The sequence below is a fragment of the Tamandua tetradactyla genome, chromosome 8 (genome assembly GCF_023851605.1).
Source record: "Tamandua tetradactyla isolate mTamTet1 chromosome 8, mTamTet1.pri, whole genome shotgun sequence".
In the NCBI taxonomy this organism is placed as follows: domain Eukaryota; kingdom Metazoa; phylum Chordata; class Mammalia; order Pilosa; family Myrmecophagidae; genus Tamandua; species Tamandua tetradactyla.
Window position 1 is genome coordinate 19,339,614 of NC_135334.1, and position 14,849 is coordinate 19,354,462.

A 14,849-nucleotide genomic window follows, 5' to 3' on the forward strand; every position below is an offset into this window, starting at 1 on the left:
AGCCGAAATCTCCATCAACAGAAGAGTGGCTAAACAAACTGTGGTATATACATACGATGGAATATTATGCAGCTTTAAGACAGGATAAACTTATGAAGCATGTAATAACATGGATGGACCTAGAGAACATTATGCTGAGTGAGTCTAGCCAAAAACTAAAGGACAAATACTGTATGGTCCCACTGATGTGAACGGACATTCGAGAATAAATTTGGAATATGTCATTGGTAACAGAGTCCAGCAGGAGGTAGAAACAGGGTAAGATAATGGGTAATTGGAGCTGAAGGGATACAGACTGTGCAACAGGACTAGATACAAAAACTCAAAAATGGACAGCACAATAATACCTAATTGTAAAGTAATCATGTTAAAACACTGAATGAAGCTGCATCTGAGCTATAGGTTCTTGTTTTGTTTTTACTATTATTACTTTTATTTTTTCTCTATATTAACATTCTATATCTTTTTCGGTTGTGTTGCTAGTTCTTCTAAACTGATGCAAATGTACTAAGAAACGATGATCATGCATCTATGTGATGATGTTAAGAATTACTGATTGCATATGTAGAATGGTATGATTTCTAAATGTTGGATTAATTTTTTTTTCCGTTAATTAAAAAAAAAAAAAAGAGAAGGGGTAATTGGAGCTGAAGGGATACAGACTGTGCAACAGGACTGGATATAAAAACTCAGAAATGGACAGCACAATACTACCTAATTGTAATGCAATTATGTTAAAACATTGAATGAAGCTGCATGTGAGGTATAGGTTTTTTTTTTCTCTCTATTAACGTTTTAATTCTTATTCTGTTGTCTTTTTATTTCTTTTTCTAAATCGATGCAAATGTACTAAGAAATGATGAATATGCAACTATGTGATGATATCAAGAATTACTGATTGTACATGTAGAATGGAATGATTTCTAAATGTTTTGTTAATTTTTTTTTAATTAATAAAAAAAAGGAAAAAAAGTGATAAAATAGCAAAAAAAAAAAATAAGTTGGTAGATCTTGGTATCTTGTGGTGATGGTGGTGGATACATTGGAGTTCTCTGTATAGAATTTATATTATTTTTGCAACTGTCCTGTAAGTTTGCAGTTATTGTAAAATTAAAGTTAAAAAAAACTGAGCAATTTGTAATTATTTTAAAAGAAAAGACAGGAAGATTTAGTTACTTAAAGAAACCAGTATATGCTTAAACCACCCTCCTCCAGAGACTCAAATGTTTTACTTACCAAATGGAAACTCTCCTATGTCGTCATATAATTTACTGTAACCTTTCACCTCTAACAGGAACAGTGATACAGTAGGAATACTCATCCATGGCAACGACTGGACAGTATACTTAATCTCTCGATAAACTTGATTCTGAAAATTAAATTTCTAATAGTTAAAACTAGAAAAAGTGACTTGTCAGTACATAATCCATTTCAAAGTTGTTTTGGGTTGAATTATCTTTTCTCTAAGTGGGGCGGGGGAGCTTATCTGACCATTATAATTTTAGTATGTGAGAAGCATGTGCAAGAAAAACACTCTTTTGTACTGGATAGATGCAGTAAACATTTTAAGCTTTGAATTTTTTCTCCTTCCCACCAAATCTGCATTCTAAATTTGTATTGCAGGAATAATAATTTCTTTCATAAATAACTTCTATCCCAAACCCAACTGTCTATTTTTTTCAGTCCCTACAGTAACTGACAAACACAAATAACTAAAAGAGAAAAATGATTGTAAACAATTTTAAAATCACCTAGTATGAATTCCCTATCAAGCAAAGAAAAACACCTACATAGAAAAACATTTCAGTTTGAAGAACTCATACTTTAAAATAATTACACAAATGTGTGTATTTGTTTGTTCATCATTATTAGCAAAGAAGTTCCTATGTAAGTACTCAGCAAGATACCAAGCTTATAGACTAAGAAAAAAAAAGCTGAAGACATTTATTTGTTTAAAGGGAAGGAGAAAGGGGATTAACCCTACCAAAAATATCTAACCTATCTGTTTTAAAAATATTTAATGGTTACATATAAAGTTTAATCTGAAAAATCTCACAAATATAGCACACTGTTATTTTACAGTAATGGTTGTTGGAAAATAAAAACACTTACCTTTAAAAACTGTGGATGTTTCATCAATGAATGATCATAGACAAAATAAAAGCTCAGTGTTGCAAAGAAGAAATAAAGGATATAAGCACCAAGATTTGTTATAATCAGGAGACTAATAGTTTGTCGAAAAATTTCATCCTCTGGCCAGGTAGCTGGATATATATAGGGTGTAAAAAAATAATAATCTGCAGCATTGAGTACAAGATCCATCTTAGCACCTAAAGGGTAAACATGTGCAACAATTACTTACCATGTTTAGATTTCTCTCAAATTTTTTTTAGAAAAGCAATATTTGAAGTTCCCGATTTAAATATACCTGCTGCTTTGAGAACTCCCTAAATACAGTCTCCATGGAGCCAGAAGCGATAATTATCACCTCTAGTCTAATCACTTCATATTATATATGGTGACACTGAAGCTTAGTTAGAGAAACTGAGGCCCAGGAAGGTTAAGTTTTATTTCCCCCCTCTATGGTCTTCAAGCTGATATGTGGCATAGTCTAGATCTAATTCCATTTTCATGTTTAATGTTCTTTTCTACTGAATCTGATGGCAACATGGTAAGCAGTAGGTACTCAGGCAAATGGTTTGCCCCTGAAGTTACAAGTTTCAGCAGCATCTCTCTACAAAAAGGACACATATCTCAGAATTATTATTTTTTTGCTTCACTGGTAAGACCTAAGATGAGTTCCCTAAAATGTAAATCTAAGCAGCCACCAGAACCATATAAGTCAGAGACTATCTGTTCCTGCGACAGAAGAAAAAGTCACTCCCATTGACAGAACAAAGGGAGAAGTATTCTTGTCATTAAAGAATGGAAAATATTTGTTTTTCTCCCCCTAATCAAAATTCCAGATCAGAGATTAGTAAATCATGGTATACCCAGAGCCCAGTTTTATAAAAACAGTTTTACTGGAACAGAACTATGCCCAGATGCTTATATACTGCCTAAGGTCGCTCTCCTACTCTAAATCAAGATTGAGTTACTGCAGCAGAGACAGTATAGTCCATAAAGCTTAAAATATCAGACCACTTACAGAAAATATTTGTCAACACCTGTAGATGCTTAAAACTAAAAAAACCCCCAATCAATGTTTTCTGTAAACAATCCTGTTATAATACAGTTCAATAACATTATGGTCAGCCATATGGAATCCATCATTTATGATCAACTCACTCATTCTTCATTGTCCTGTTTCTATAGGGAAATGTGTTTGACATTCTAAAACATCTCATTTTTAACAGAACTTTTTGAACATCTCATTTATAATTAAACTGTTTGAACAACAACAAAAACAACCTGCAAACTGCCTCCCATTAGATTTCAGGCATTCGAATGGTCTTTATCTGTTACAAACTGTGCCATGTAAAAAGCACCAATTTGTGAAATAGCCTGTAAAGAAAAAATACTTAAATATTAATTTATCTACAGCCTGCTTCCTCTAAGAATGCAAGCTCTACAAGAGCAGGATTATAGAAAGTCTTTTAAAAAATACATAAACATAGTTCAAAAAGGTCAAATTGATATATGAAAAGATATACAATGAGAAGTCTTGCTTCCGTCCATGTGCACAATAGGTGGCCTTTTGTGCCTGGTTTAACACGCTTTCAAGGTTCATCTATGTTGTGACATGTATCAATACTTCATTGCTTTTTATGGCCAAATATTCAATTGTATAGATATAGCTCAATTTGTTTATCCATTCATCAACTGATGGATGTTGGGTTGTCTCTATTTTTGGCTATTTTACAAAACACTGCCATGAATATCTGTGTACAAGTTTGTGTGGAGAAATATTTTCAATTCTCCAGCATATATAAGAGTGGAATTGCTGGGTGATATGGTAACTTTATTTTTATTGAGAAACTGCCAAACTGTGGTCCAAAGCAGCTGTATGATTTTACAATCCCACCAGCAATGCATGAGGGTACTAATTTATCCACATTCTTGACAATACAGGTCATTATGTCTTTTTTATTTAGCCAGAGTGGGTGTGAAATGGTATCTCATTGTGGCTTTCATTTGCATTTCCCTAATGACTCATATTGAGCACCTTTTCATGTGCTCATGACCATTTGTATACTTTCTTTAGAGAAATGTCTATTCCACTGGGTTACCTGTCCTTCTATTGTTGAGTTATGAGAATTCTTTATAGATCCTTAATAAAAGATGCTTATCAGATATATAATTTGCTAATATTATCTCCCATTTCATGGGCAATTGTTCACATACTTTAATTGTTAAAATTTGATTTTTTTTTTAGTTCTTTGAATATATCTATAATAGCTGATTTAAAGTCACTGTCTATTAAGTTCACTGTCTGGGTGTCCTCAGTTACTACTGACTACTTTTTTTTTTCCTGTATGGGCCATACTTTGCTGTTTTTTGCATGTCTTACATTTTTTTTGTGGAAAACAGGACATTTTAAATAATATAATGTGGTTATTTCACAATCAGATTTTGTACCCCAACACTAAGGTTTTACGGTTGCTGTTTAAGTGACTTCCATGAATTAATTCTGTTAATACATTTGTATTATTTTTTTGTCTGTAGCTACTGAATTACTACTTGGTTTAGCTTAGTGGTCAGCTAATGATTGGACAGAGTTCCCTAAATGCTTTGAACCAATACCTCTCTCAGCCTTTGTTGAGAGGTCATGTGTGTATGTTGGGCCATACTTACAAAACTTCTGCAGGCAATTTACAGCTCTCACGTAGCTTTCATTTTCTGTTTGCACAGACCCTCAAGTTCAGACAAAGGTGAAAAATTAGGGCCTTCTTTGTCTTTCTTGGGCACATGTGCAGCCCTGCTTGCACAAATCATTCTAGATTCCCCCCCAAATTTATCAGAGCTTTTCAAAATCTATGTATCTCATATCTGTGTTTCCTTTTGTTTTTTTGTCAGCCTCTTGTGAGCCCTAACTGGTAACAGGCAGTGACAATATTAAACAAATGCCACTTATGTTCTTGACAAACATGCTGGTGATAGGACTGAGATCTGAGTAAGGTCAAAGAAACACAGCCTTGGGAGTAAAGCTTTGCAGGGAGCTGCCAGAGAGGTCAAAGAGTGACAGTTCTCTGGGCTGGGATTTTTTGGGAAGCTGCAAACCTGTCCATTTCCCTACAAGCTGCTAGGATGTTGGTTTTCACAATTATGATAGTTGTGAGTTTACTGGTTTTCAGGGCTACCATTAAGATGGCGAAAAAGGGATGGAGATAAAACAAATTTAATAATCCTGTTAAAACACTGAATGAAGCTGCATCTGAGCTATAGGTTTTTGTTTTGTTTTGTTTTGTTTTGTTTTGATTTTACTATTATTACTTTTATTTTTTTCTCTATATTAACATTCTATATCTTTTTCGGTTATGTTGCTAGTTCTTCTAAACCAATGCAAATGTACTAAGAAATGATGATCATGCATCTATGTGATGATGTTAAGAATTAATGATTGCATGTGTAGAATGGTATGATCTCTAAATGTTGGGTTAATTTCTTTTTTTTCCGTTAATTAAAAAAAAAAAAAAAGAGAAGGGATAATTGGAGATGAAGGGATACAGACTGTACAACGGGACTGGATATAAAAACTCAGAAATGGACAGCACAATACTACCCAATTGTAATGCAATTATGTTAAAACACTGAATGAAGCTGCATGTGAGGTATAGGTTTTTTGTTTTTGTTTTTTTTGTTTTTTTTTCTTTCTATTATTGTTTTAATTCTTATTCTGTTGTCTTTTTATTTCTTTTTCTAAATCGATGCAAATGTACTAAGAAATGATGAATATGCAACTATGTGATGTTATTAAGAATTACTGATTGTACATGTAGATTGGAATGATTTCTAATTGTTTTGTTAATTCTTTTTTTAATTAATAATAAAAAAAAAAACAAATTTAAATGCTACAAAGCTCACTAATCTTACTGAGATTCAACCATTTTTCTCAAATAAATACTCCGAGGAGTGCTGCCAGCTTTGGGTTTACTTCCAAGATTCTAAAAAAGCTTATTTTGACAACTTTTGTCAGCAATCTTGTTGTTCTCCTACAGGACTGCTGTTCTGGAGGTCACCACCACGTCCTTTTTCATAGTACAGGTCCACTATTCTTAACATATTTGGCATCAGATGTATTCCAGAATTCAGAATATTTAGATTTTACGACAGTTGGGACAACACCCTGTCATTAAACACATTAATCTTTGTTTAGGAAATGTATGAATATTAATACTGAATGGAATAAATACACAGTGTAAGTAGCATTATAGTTCTTTTGCATGGTAACAATTAATGTAGTAAGTATATATGTGATAATAAACTGATAGACAAAACAGTGGAATTGACACAGAATATAAACAATCTACTTCTTCTATTTTTAAAGGATTAAACATATTTAAATACCTAAATATATACATGCAATAAGTATTCATCACATCTGCTTGCTTGATGATCTTAGACAGAAGTGTTCATTAGGATTGGGATTTGGCATTGATGATGAGTCAGGACCAGGATACTCAAGGGATGAAGCCAGACTTTTGAAAAGGTATTGAGCAAATGTTATGTCTCATTAAGATATACTTCTCCCTAAACAATTCCTGGTAAATTACTTACCATACTCTCTTGCCTACCCTATTGTCTTTCAGGGACTTTTCTATTTGTTCTCACAATGTAGCCACTGTTGTCATCATTAATGTCATCAACACTTTTTTAATGCTTATGTATATTTATGTATATTTAATAACCTTTTGCAATTTCCCCATTACTCAAGGAATGTGTAACAGAAGCATCATGGTCAGCATTTCTTCAGTTTTAGCTCTTCCCTAACATTTATGCTTTTGGTTGCTAAATAGGTGGTGTAGTTAATGAGCTTGGATATCATCTTCTCATGAGTGACATGAAATCCTTCAAAATCTCTGAGGTTCATTTTCAAATCTCATTGTTAGCTAAAATTTTGATAAGCATTTATTAATTCTGATTTTCCAACTTCATTTTAAGTGTCAGCAATTCTGAAAACAAGATCTTTATGACTGAACTCTTTACAGGAAATTCTGACACCTGGGCCTCTGTTAACTGCTACATAAACACTTGTTTTTCCCAGAGCTTAACACTCCTCAGTCAAAAGGCTGTATTTATTCCAGTCAAACTCAGGGGAAAGTAAATAACACTATTTTTCACGAGAAATCAAGGAAGACAATGCATGGAAGAATTATTTAAGAACAGTAAACATTTTCAAAACAGTCTATACTGCCTGTCAAGGGTTTATATTTGCAAGCATAGATGGTCACTGCTCCAGCCTGTAGATTTCTGCATATTGATGCTCAGGTATATTGTGAACTCTGTTCAGGTAGTTTAGATGCTGGCTTCTTCTAATCACTGCCAACTTTATCTTTGTGTGACTAAAACACTACTGCCCACTATAATAGTTAACATTTGCTTAATATTAAAATCTGGTGGCTCTCTTCCAGTTTGATCCATGTTTTTTTAGGAATGAAGAACAGGTATAGGGCTATTTCACACCACAGCAAATTTATTCATTTGCAGGTTTTCACCAGATATTATCTTTAGCAAATTTGTCAGGGTAATTTTCAGAGTATCAGTTTTATAATCAGCAGTATACATTTTGGTACACATTCAGATATTTTTCACCATGCTTCCTAAATTTCTAAAGTCTCCCTTCTTAATGCTAATACGCATCTTGAGTAGCAATTCTTCATTGTATGTTCTAGCTTGTTTCATGATCAACAAACCAATCACTGCATTTGTTTACATCCTTATTTTTCATTAGATTTTGGTCATCACTGTCATCTTAAACTTCAACAATCTGTATTTTTTTAAAGTAATATAGGGGGGAAATTCTCACAGTGTCTTCTTAGGTAGAATGCCTAACAGACACACCACGTGCAAATTGCTAAAATAACTCCACATTCCATACTATTATTATAGACAGATCTTTTCATTGATTCTATTATCTTTAATGCCCTCTTTAACTATCTTTAATATTTTCACATGCAATTACCACCCAAATAACAAAACAACAAAAAAGCTAAACAGCAGCAGCAAACAGCAGAGGTAGGAGTATCTCATAGGTGCATTAAGACACAATGAGTACATTAAAAAACTTCAAAAATAACTAAAACAAAAATGAAAAAATATAACTTTTGGTTTTCAGGACTTTCCAGGCTTTGATCTATGGATCTATGTTCCTCTGTGTGACCCACTGTTGTTTATTTAACCAAACACCCACGTACAGACATTTTTAATCTTTAGCAATTACAAATAATGCCACAATTAATGAACAGGATTGGGTAACTTTCCAAAAACTTTGGTAGACATTGCTAAACTGTTCTCCATAAGGGATGTAATACCTTGCACGTCTGTGAGCAATATAAGATAATACCTAATTCCCTACAACCTCACCAACAGAAGGTATTATCAAACTTTTGGATATTTGTCAATTTGATAGGAAAGACTAACTCAGTATAGATTAATCTACATTTACATTTTAGAATAAATTTGAGTATCATTTCATATGTTCAGATTAATTTATATTTTCTTTTCTGTGAGGCTTTTTTTTTATCTTTTGCTATTTTTCCTACTAAGTTTTTAGTCTTGTTTTAAAAATCAACTTTTTATTTATGAAGGAGTTTAGCTTTTGGTTTGTGATATGAGGTGTAAGCAGTTTTTTTTCCTCATTTTGTCAGGAAAAGAAAAATTTAATTAATGCCAAATGGCAAATATTAACACATGTCCGTCATATATGTCATTTTTTATATCTCAATTGTATTTTTATACTCCTCAGTTCATTTTGAAAACAACCTTTTATGATATATAGCCAAATGAATTTGAAATTTCAGTTATCTCAAAGTACATAGAAATGACCTATAAATGAAACACTCATAAAAGAACACTTAAAATATTATTTAAGGACTTCAACATAATAGAATCCTCTTTGTCCAGATTTTTAAACTATTTTTTTCCTAAGTCACTATACAATATTTGACATTTGCATTATATATGCATATAAAGCAGAAACATTTGTCAAAGTGAGCATAAGATGAAACAGCATATAGTGTCCTTTTCTGGATATAATCAAATTTTCAGAGGCAAAATGGTTCAAATGGGAGCAAAAAGCTGACTTCTTCATGAACTAAACTAGATAAACAATAATTAAGAATAATGCTAAATATTTATACCATAAATCATTCTCTTTACTGTCCTTTTAACATAGAGGGTACACTCTGGGTATGTCTGAATCAAAATATTTCCAATCAAAATTGTGACCTCCTATAACTAGGGGGTAAGTAATTCAATAAAAGACCCTAGGGTAAAAAGAGAGGCAGTATAGATGAATAGAGGGCATCTGTCCATCAAGTTATACATATCGACTTAATAAAGAGGTAGATTATTTAAAAGTCTCAGTGGGCTCAGATATTGATTTGGGCCTGAAAGCGATGTTTTAATTATTTATTAAGATGATAACTAAAAATATGAGAAGGCTAGCCATCACTGTATAGTACCCTAAGGTTAAACACTGGAAAGAAATTATTGTTACAAACCACACACAACACATCATATTTTGTGGTTCTACCTTTTTCGTTCCACTATTTTTGTAATTGGGGCAAGATGTTTAAGAACATATAATGTACCTCTAAGCTGCCTGAATCAAAGATATTTATTAAATCTTCTGCCAAACACAACATTGATTTCCATATACAATTATTTTTTAAGATAAAAAAGTTAATTAAAAAAAAGTTGTGGCCTTGAGCTACGAAATATTACACTTTTAACACACTGATTGAAAAACCTAGAACATCATTGTAAAGATGATAATCGTTGTTGGCCTTCAGTAATGAATGGACGCAGCTTTACTGTGTCTTCTCCAAAAATGCTTTGCAGCACCGAACAAATTGCTGGTATACAGTCTCAAAGTGGAGTCATTCTCATTAAAGGGATCTTCTATAACAAGTTTTTTTGTGGCTCATAGCTCCCAAGTAGTTCAATTTTTTGCTTTGCTACCTTTTCTGTTTAAGTCTCTCAGATTGTTTTCATGCATATACAATATATTATCAAATGTGGCAAAGTCTTCTTTGGTAACCTGCTAGGCCACATTATTCATAGGAATATCATGCTTCCTCATGCAGTGTTACCCTTGATAATCAAGAGGGTTTTCTAGCTTATAATTGGATGTTGTGGCATTGTCTATCCTCCAATTATCTGAAATATTTTGATCAACTGCAAGTTTTCTGAAAACTGCTTTTGTGATGGGTGACCAAAAATGTTACACAGATATACAAACAGCACCACCTTAGGTGGCTGTGCTGCCATCTTCTCAGGCACAAAGAGAGACAGAAAGTGAGCATATCTGTCACTTTTAATTCATTCAAATAACAATACGTTGTCAAGTACTACACTAGGTAATGAGCCTACAAAAATAAAAGATAAAGTCAAGTTAGTCTTAAAGGTAAGCTGACTAGAGAAACAAATAATTGTATCAATGTGACAACTGCTAGTATAATAAAGGTATTTATACAAATTCTATGAAACCAGAAAAGATGACACAACTACCTTAGCTTAGAAAAAAAGCCTTCATTGTGAACATGACATATGACTTGGGTTCTGAAAGACAGAAAGTAAAGGTTAGGTATAGTCATTTCAAATTGAAGAAATAATGGCTGCAAAGGTATGAAAGAGTCATGGTATACTCATGGCTCATGGAGGGTCACTGGGAGGTGCCAAGAGGTGTGATGGAGTGAGGGAGAAGAAAAATGTCAGGTGATGAACCTAGTGAAAGAAGGTTAGTGTTAGATTGTGATTTGTTGCCTCCTAGGGAATATGGATTTTCTTATACACAATAGGGAGATACTAAAGGTTTTCAAGCAGGAAAGAGGTATTATCAGCCCCACCTTTCATAAACATCATTCCATCAGGAATATGGAATATTGATTAGAAGCAGGGTCACTAGCTTGGTTGCACCTGTGGTGGACTAACCTAGGGAAGACAACAGCCTGACCTCAGGCAGTAGCTATGAGAATACAGACATACTCATGGAAGATTATTTAGCAACTAAAACCACAGGACTGGGTAACTGATTAGATACTGAGAGACCTCTAGGATGACTGAGATTTTAGACTGACTGAGTTGATGGTTGGATGGTGGTGTCATCATAAACAAAACAGGGAACACTGGGAGAGCCAGTAATTTGGGTGGGGTACCAGTACGAGGTTGGTGAGGAATTATGGATTTAGTTTGGGAGCTAACTAGTTTGGGAGCCTGTGGCTCATCTGGGCTTCTGGATATAAGCAGGAAACTACATGCAAATATGAAACTGAAGTTCAAAAGTATGCCTAGTTGAAATTATAAGGATGGAGATTGTTAAAGGAGATAGTTTAGCAGTAAAAGGTGATTAAATAACCCCAGGAAATATAAACATTTAAGAAAAATCTAAGAATTGAAAAGGACACTGCTATACCACTAAAGACTGGTAAGAACTGAAAGACTAATCTATAGCTTATCAATAGTGCTACATAGCTCTAGTTCAATACAGTAGTTGGAATAGCATACCACAGCTGAAAGGAATCAACTATTAAGTAATAATCTGTATTTAGTCTTTCAAATCAGATGAAAGCAAATACATTAAAAAAATTCAGTACCCGAAAAAAAAAAGTTTTAAAAACTTTTTTTGGGGGGTGTGCGGTGTCCATGATCTGGGAATCGAACCCAGGATTACTAGGTGTCCCACATGGAAGGGGAATTTTACCACTGTTTAAAAACTTTTTAATCCTGCTTTTACCTGAAGACCATGCTAATTGTATGGATTTGTATATGCCCTGCCTCTAAGAGCTCTAACAGTAAACACCAGTTCCTGGGACAGAGGAAGGACTGTACCTCTCTCGATTTGGAGGCTGTTCAGATACTGTGAAATTAACTTGTTCTCAATGTCTTCAGAATTTTAGTCTGAATTAAGTGTATTTGTTGAGTGTAGTAACTAGGCATCCATATATATATCCATATATATATGTTGCTCTAATTTCTGACATCTAACATTAAATCTAAAATCTGTTATAATAGGATCTCAAAATTGCAACTCAATTTTTTTGGGGGGTGGTGCATGGTCTGGGAATCGAACCCGGGTCTCCTGCATAGAATGCCAGCATTCTACCACTGAGCAATTCAATTTTAAAGTTGTTTATATTCAAACCTGCATCTGTAAAATGGAGAGAATATATGTTGTCAAATTGTTGCAAGGTTTAGCAAGACTAAGTATATAAAGCAACTGATACACTGGAGAAGTGCTCAATAAAAGGATTCAGTTTGGGCAGCCAAAGGCTGAGTCAAAATTAAGTCAAGCTAAAGCTGAAACAGGTGTCACCCACTCGATTTTTCATTGAAAAGTAATTAATAAAAACGAATATTTACTATGTACAAGATACTGTAAATGCTTTACATATAACTCATTTAACTCTCTCAACAAACCCCAAGAATTTTGTATTAGCATTATGCTTATTTTACAGATAAAGAAGCTGGGAAAGAAAATTCAAGTAACTTGACCAAGGTTACATAGTAAATAATCCTGGGATTATTTAATCATCGTCCTGAGCTCGATTCAAACACATGTAGTCTGGTTGCTCAATCCATGGATTTTAAACCAGTTTCTATTACTTCTTCACTACTCTCTCAACTCTCCCATCCTTAATCTATAAAGTTCTCAGCAACTCTACAAACTCACATAATTTTGCATATAATATTAAGGGGTTCATTGGCCCCTGAAGTCAGAGGGTCCACAGATGCTAAGTATCTCCGCTTAAAAGAAAAGCTGACAATGAACATTACCTTTGTAGAAACAAAGAAACCTTTTCTTAAAACACAGTTATCCATATAACACTATTAGGCTTAGGCTGACTGATTCCACTATTATCTTTTCCCTTTACTTAAAAAGTACACATAACAATAGCTAACATTCACAGAGAGCCAGGTATAATCTTAAACACTTTTTTAATGTCTTACCTTGTTTAATTCCCAAAACAACCACACGAGATGGGTACTTTAATAATTCCCATTTTGTAGATGGGGGAGACTGAGGTCAGGAGTGTTTAATTTTTTTCAAAAACTAGTACAACCAGGCTGCCACAAACTTTCCAGTTTGGAAACTATATCTTCTAAAGTAATGTTTCCTTTCCTGTACCACCTCCAAATTTACTCTGGTATAACACAGGAATGCTAATACACATAGTTTATCTTTTTTTACAATGCTAAAATAATTGCCCATTCCCTTCTAGCCAATTCGAACTGCGGACTGTTGTCCCTTCATCCTAATTACGTTGCAGTAACTCGGGCTGGTACTGCAATCTAGTGCTAAGGTCACAGATACCGACCTGTTCTTTGTCCTAATTCCTTGGTCCCTGTAATAAATGCCTCCAAGAACAGAGGGAAATACGTCGCAAAGTAGAGCGCTAGTCTGTGCAGTGAAAAAGCAAACATCCCAATACTCCATTTTCTTCAAGTCCATTCGTAGACCTGTTTCTTTCACGTCCAGGCTTTCTCATCCTTCCCGAACCAACTGCTCCCGTCGGGCAAAGGAACCCCAAACCAGAGATCTCCGTTTGGAAACAATCCTCTTCCCTCCCGCCCCGGGCTGCGGGTATCCCTTGCGCCCCGCTTCGGCCCCTCACCCGCCGGTCAGCGCAGCAGTCCCCGGGGCAGTGTCACTGCGATGCGCCCGGCATTCACCGAGCGCCTGCGGCAGACTGAAAATGAAGATTTTCCCATCTTCCTCCACCTCGGCCCTACTGGCTGATTTTTCCCCGTTCCCTCTCCTGCCTCTCCTCTTCCATCCCGCTCCGGTGGATTCCGCCTCCCGCCCTCGCCCTCCAGCCGTTCCTACCTGGCGAGAGTCCACAGTCCTGGACGCTCCCGTCTGTAGGTTGTGGCTACAGGTCCGCGGCCTCAGCCGGTGGGGGCGCGGCCTACAGGGGAGCAAACACGGCCTACGCGTCTAGCGGCAGGCGGCGCAGCCAATCAGGGGCCGGCGGCATAACCTGATATGACGGCGGATCGCGCGATTTAGCGGCGTGCGGCCTTGGCGGTCACGTGGGCGCCGCGCGTTCCGCGGCTACCCGGCTTTGTCCAACCTGATGAAAGGGGCGGAAGGTGGGTGCGGCAGGGAACCCGACTCAGGTACCGGGTGAGGTCGGGGTTGAGTTTCAGCTTTGTTTTTGTCTGCCTTTTAAAGGTTTCTGACGTATGTACCTCAGAGTCCAGTACGTTGCAAATTTACCTTTTTTTTTTAAATGCAAATACGAACTGCGGCGGTCATGCTTGAAGTCGACCTACCGGGGAGCCTCTAGTGTAGTGGTTCTCAAAATGCGGTCTTCCAAGGAGCAGCACCAGCATCATCTGGGAACTTCTTAGAAATGCACCATTTTGGAAGCCGACCTAGCCCTGCTGAATAAGAAATTCTGAGTCGGGACCAGTAATTATTGTTGTAACATGCCCTGTGCTGACCGTGATGTTTGGTAAAGTTTGAGAATCTCTGCTCTAGTAAACCTGACCAATCAGATGAAAATCTGACTAATCGTTTAATGTTGCTCCCTCCAGAATGATAAATAGAAATTTTGAAATAGTTGGTTCTGACAGTTTCTGCTTTATTTTTTATTTTTATTTATTTATTTATTTTTAATGTTGGTAGCGCTGAAAGCGAGTTACTGGAGCTGAAACTGCCGACTCCACCATCTTCCCTTCATCCC

General features: G+C 35.5%; 1 protein-coding gene across 3 annotated transcripts in view; it reads right to left on the reverse strand.

Annotated features, from left to right (window-relative positions):
- Nucleotides 1–14,100, reverse strand: part of SC5D (sterol-C5-desaturase) — a 30,816-nt gene extending 16,716 nt beyond the window's left edge. For 2 of the 3 annotated variants that reach the window (XM_077112642.1, XM_077112640.1), the window contains exons 1-3: nucleotides 13,988–14,100; nucleotides 2,113–2,330; nucleotides 1,237–1,369 (exon numbers count right to left, since the gene is read on the reverse strand). In XM_077112642.1, coding sequence (XP_076968757.1) covers nucleotides 1,237–1,369; nucleotides 2,113–2,322 — 343 coding nt within the window. In that variant the 5' untranslated portion in view covers nucleotides 2,323–2,330; nucleotides 13,988–14,100. Of the gene's footprint in view, nucleotides 1–1,236; nucleotides 1,370–2,112; nucleotides 2,331–10,671; nucleotides 10,723–13,987 lie in introns of all 3 variants that reach the window. The other variant, XM_077112641.1, reaches the window with a different exon arrangement.
- Nucleotides 14,101–14,849: the final 749 nt, after the last annotated feature.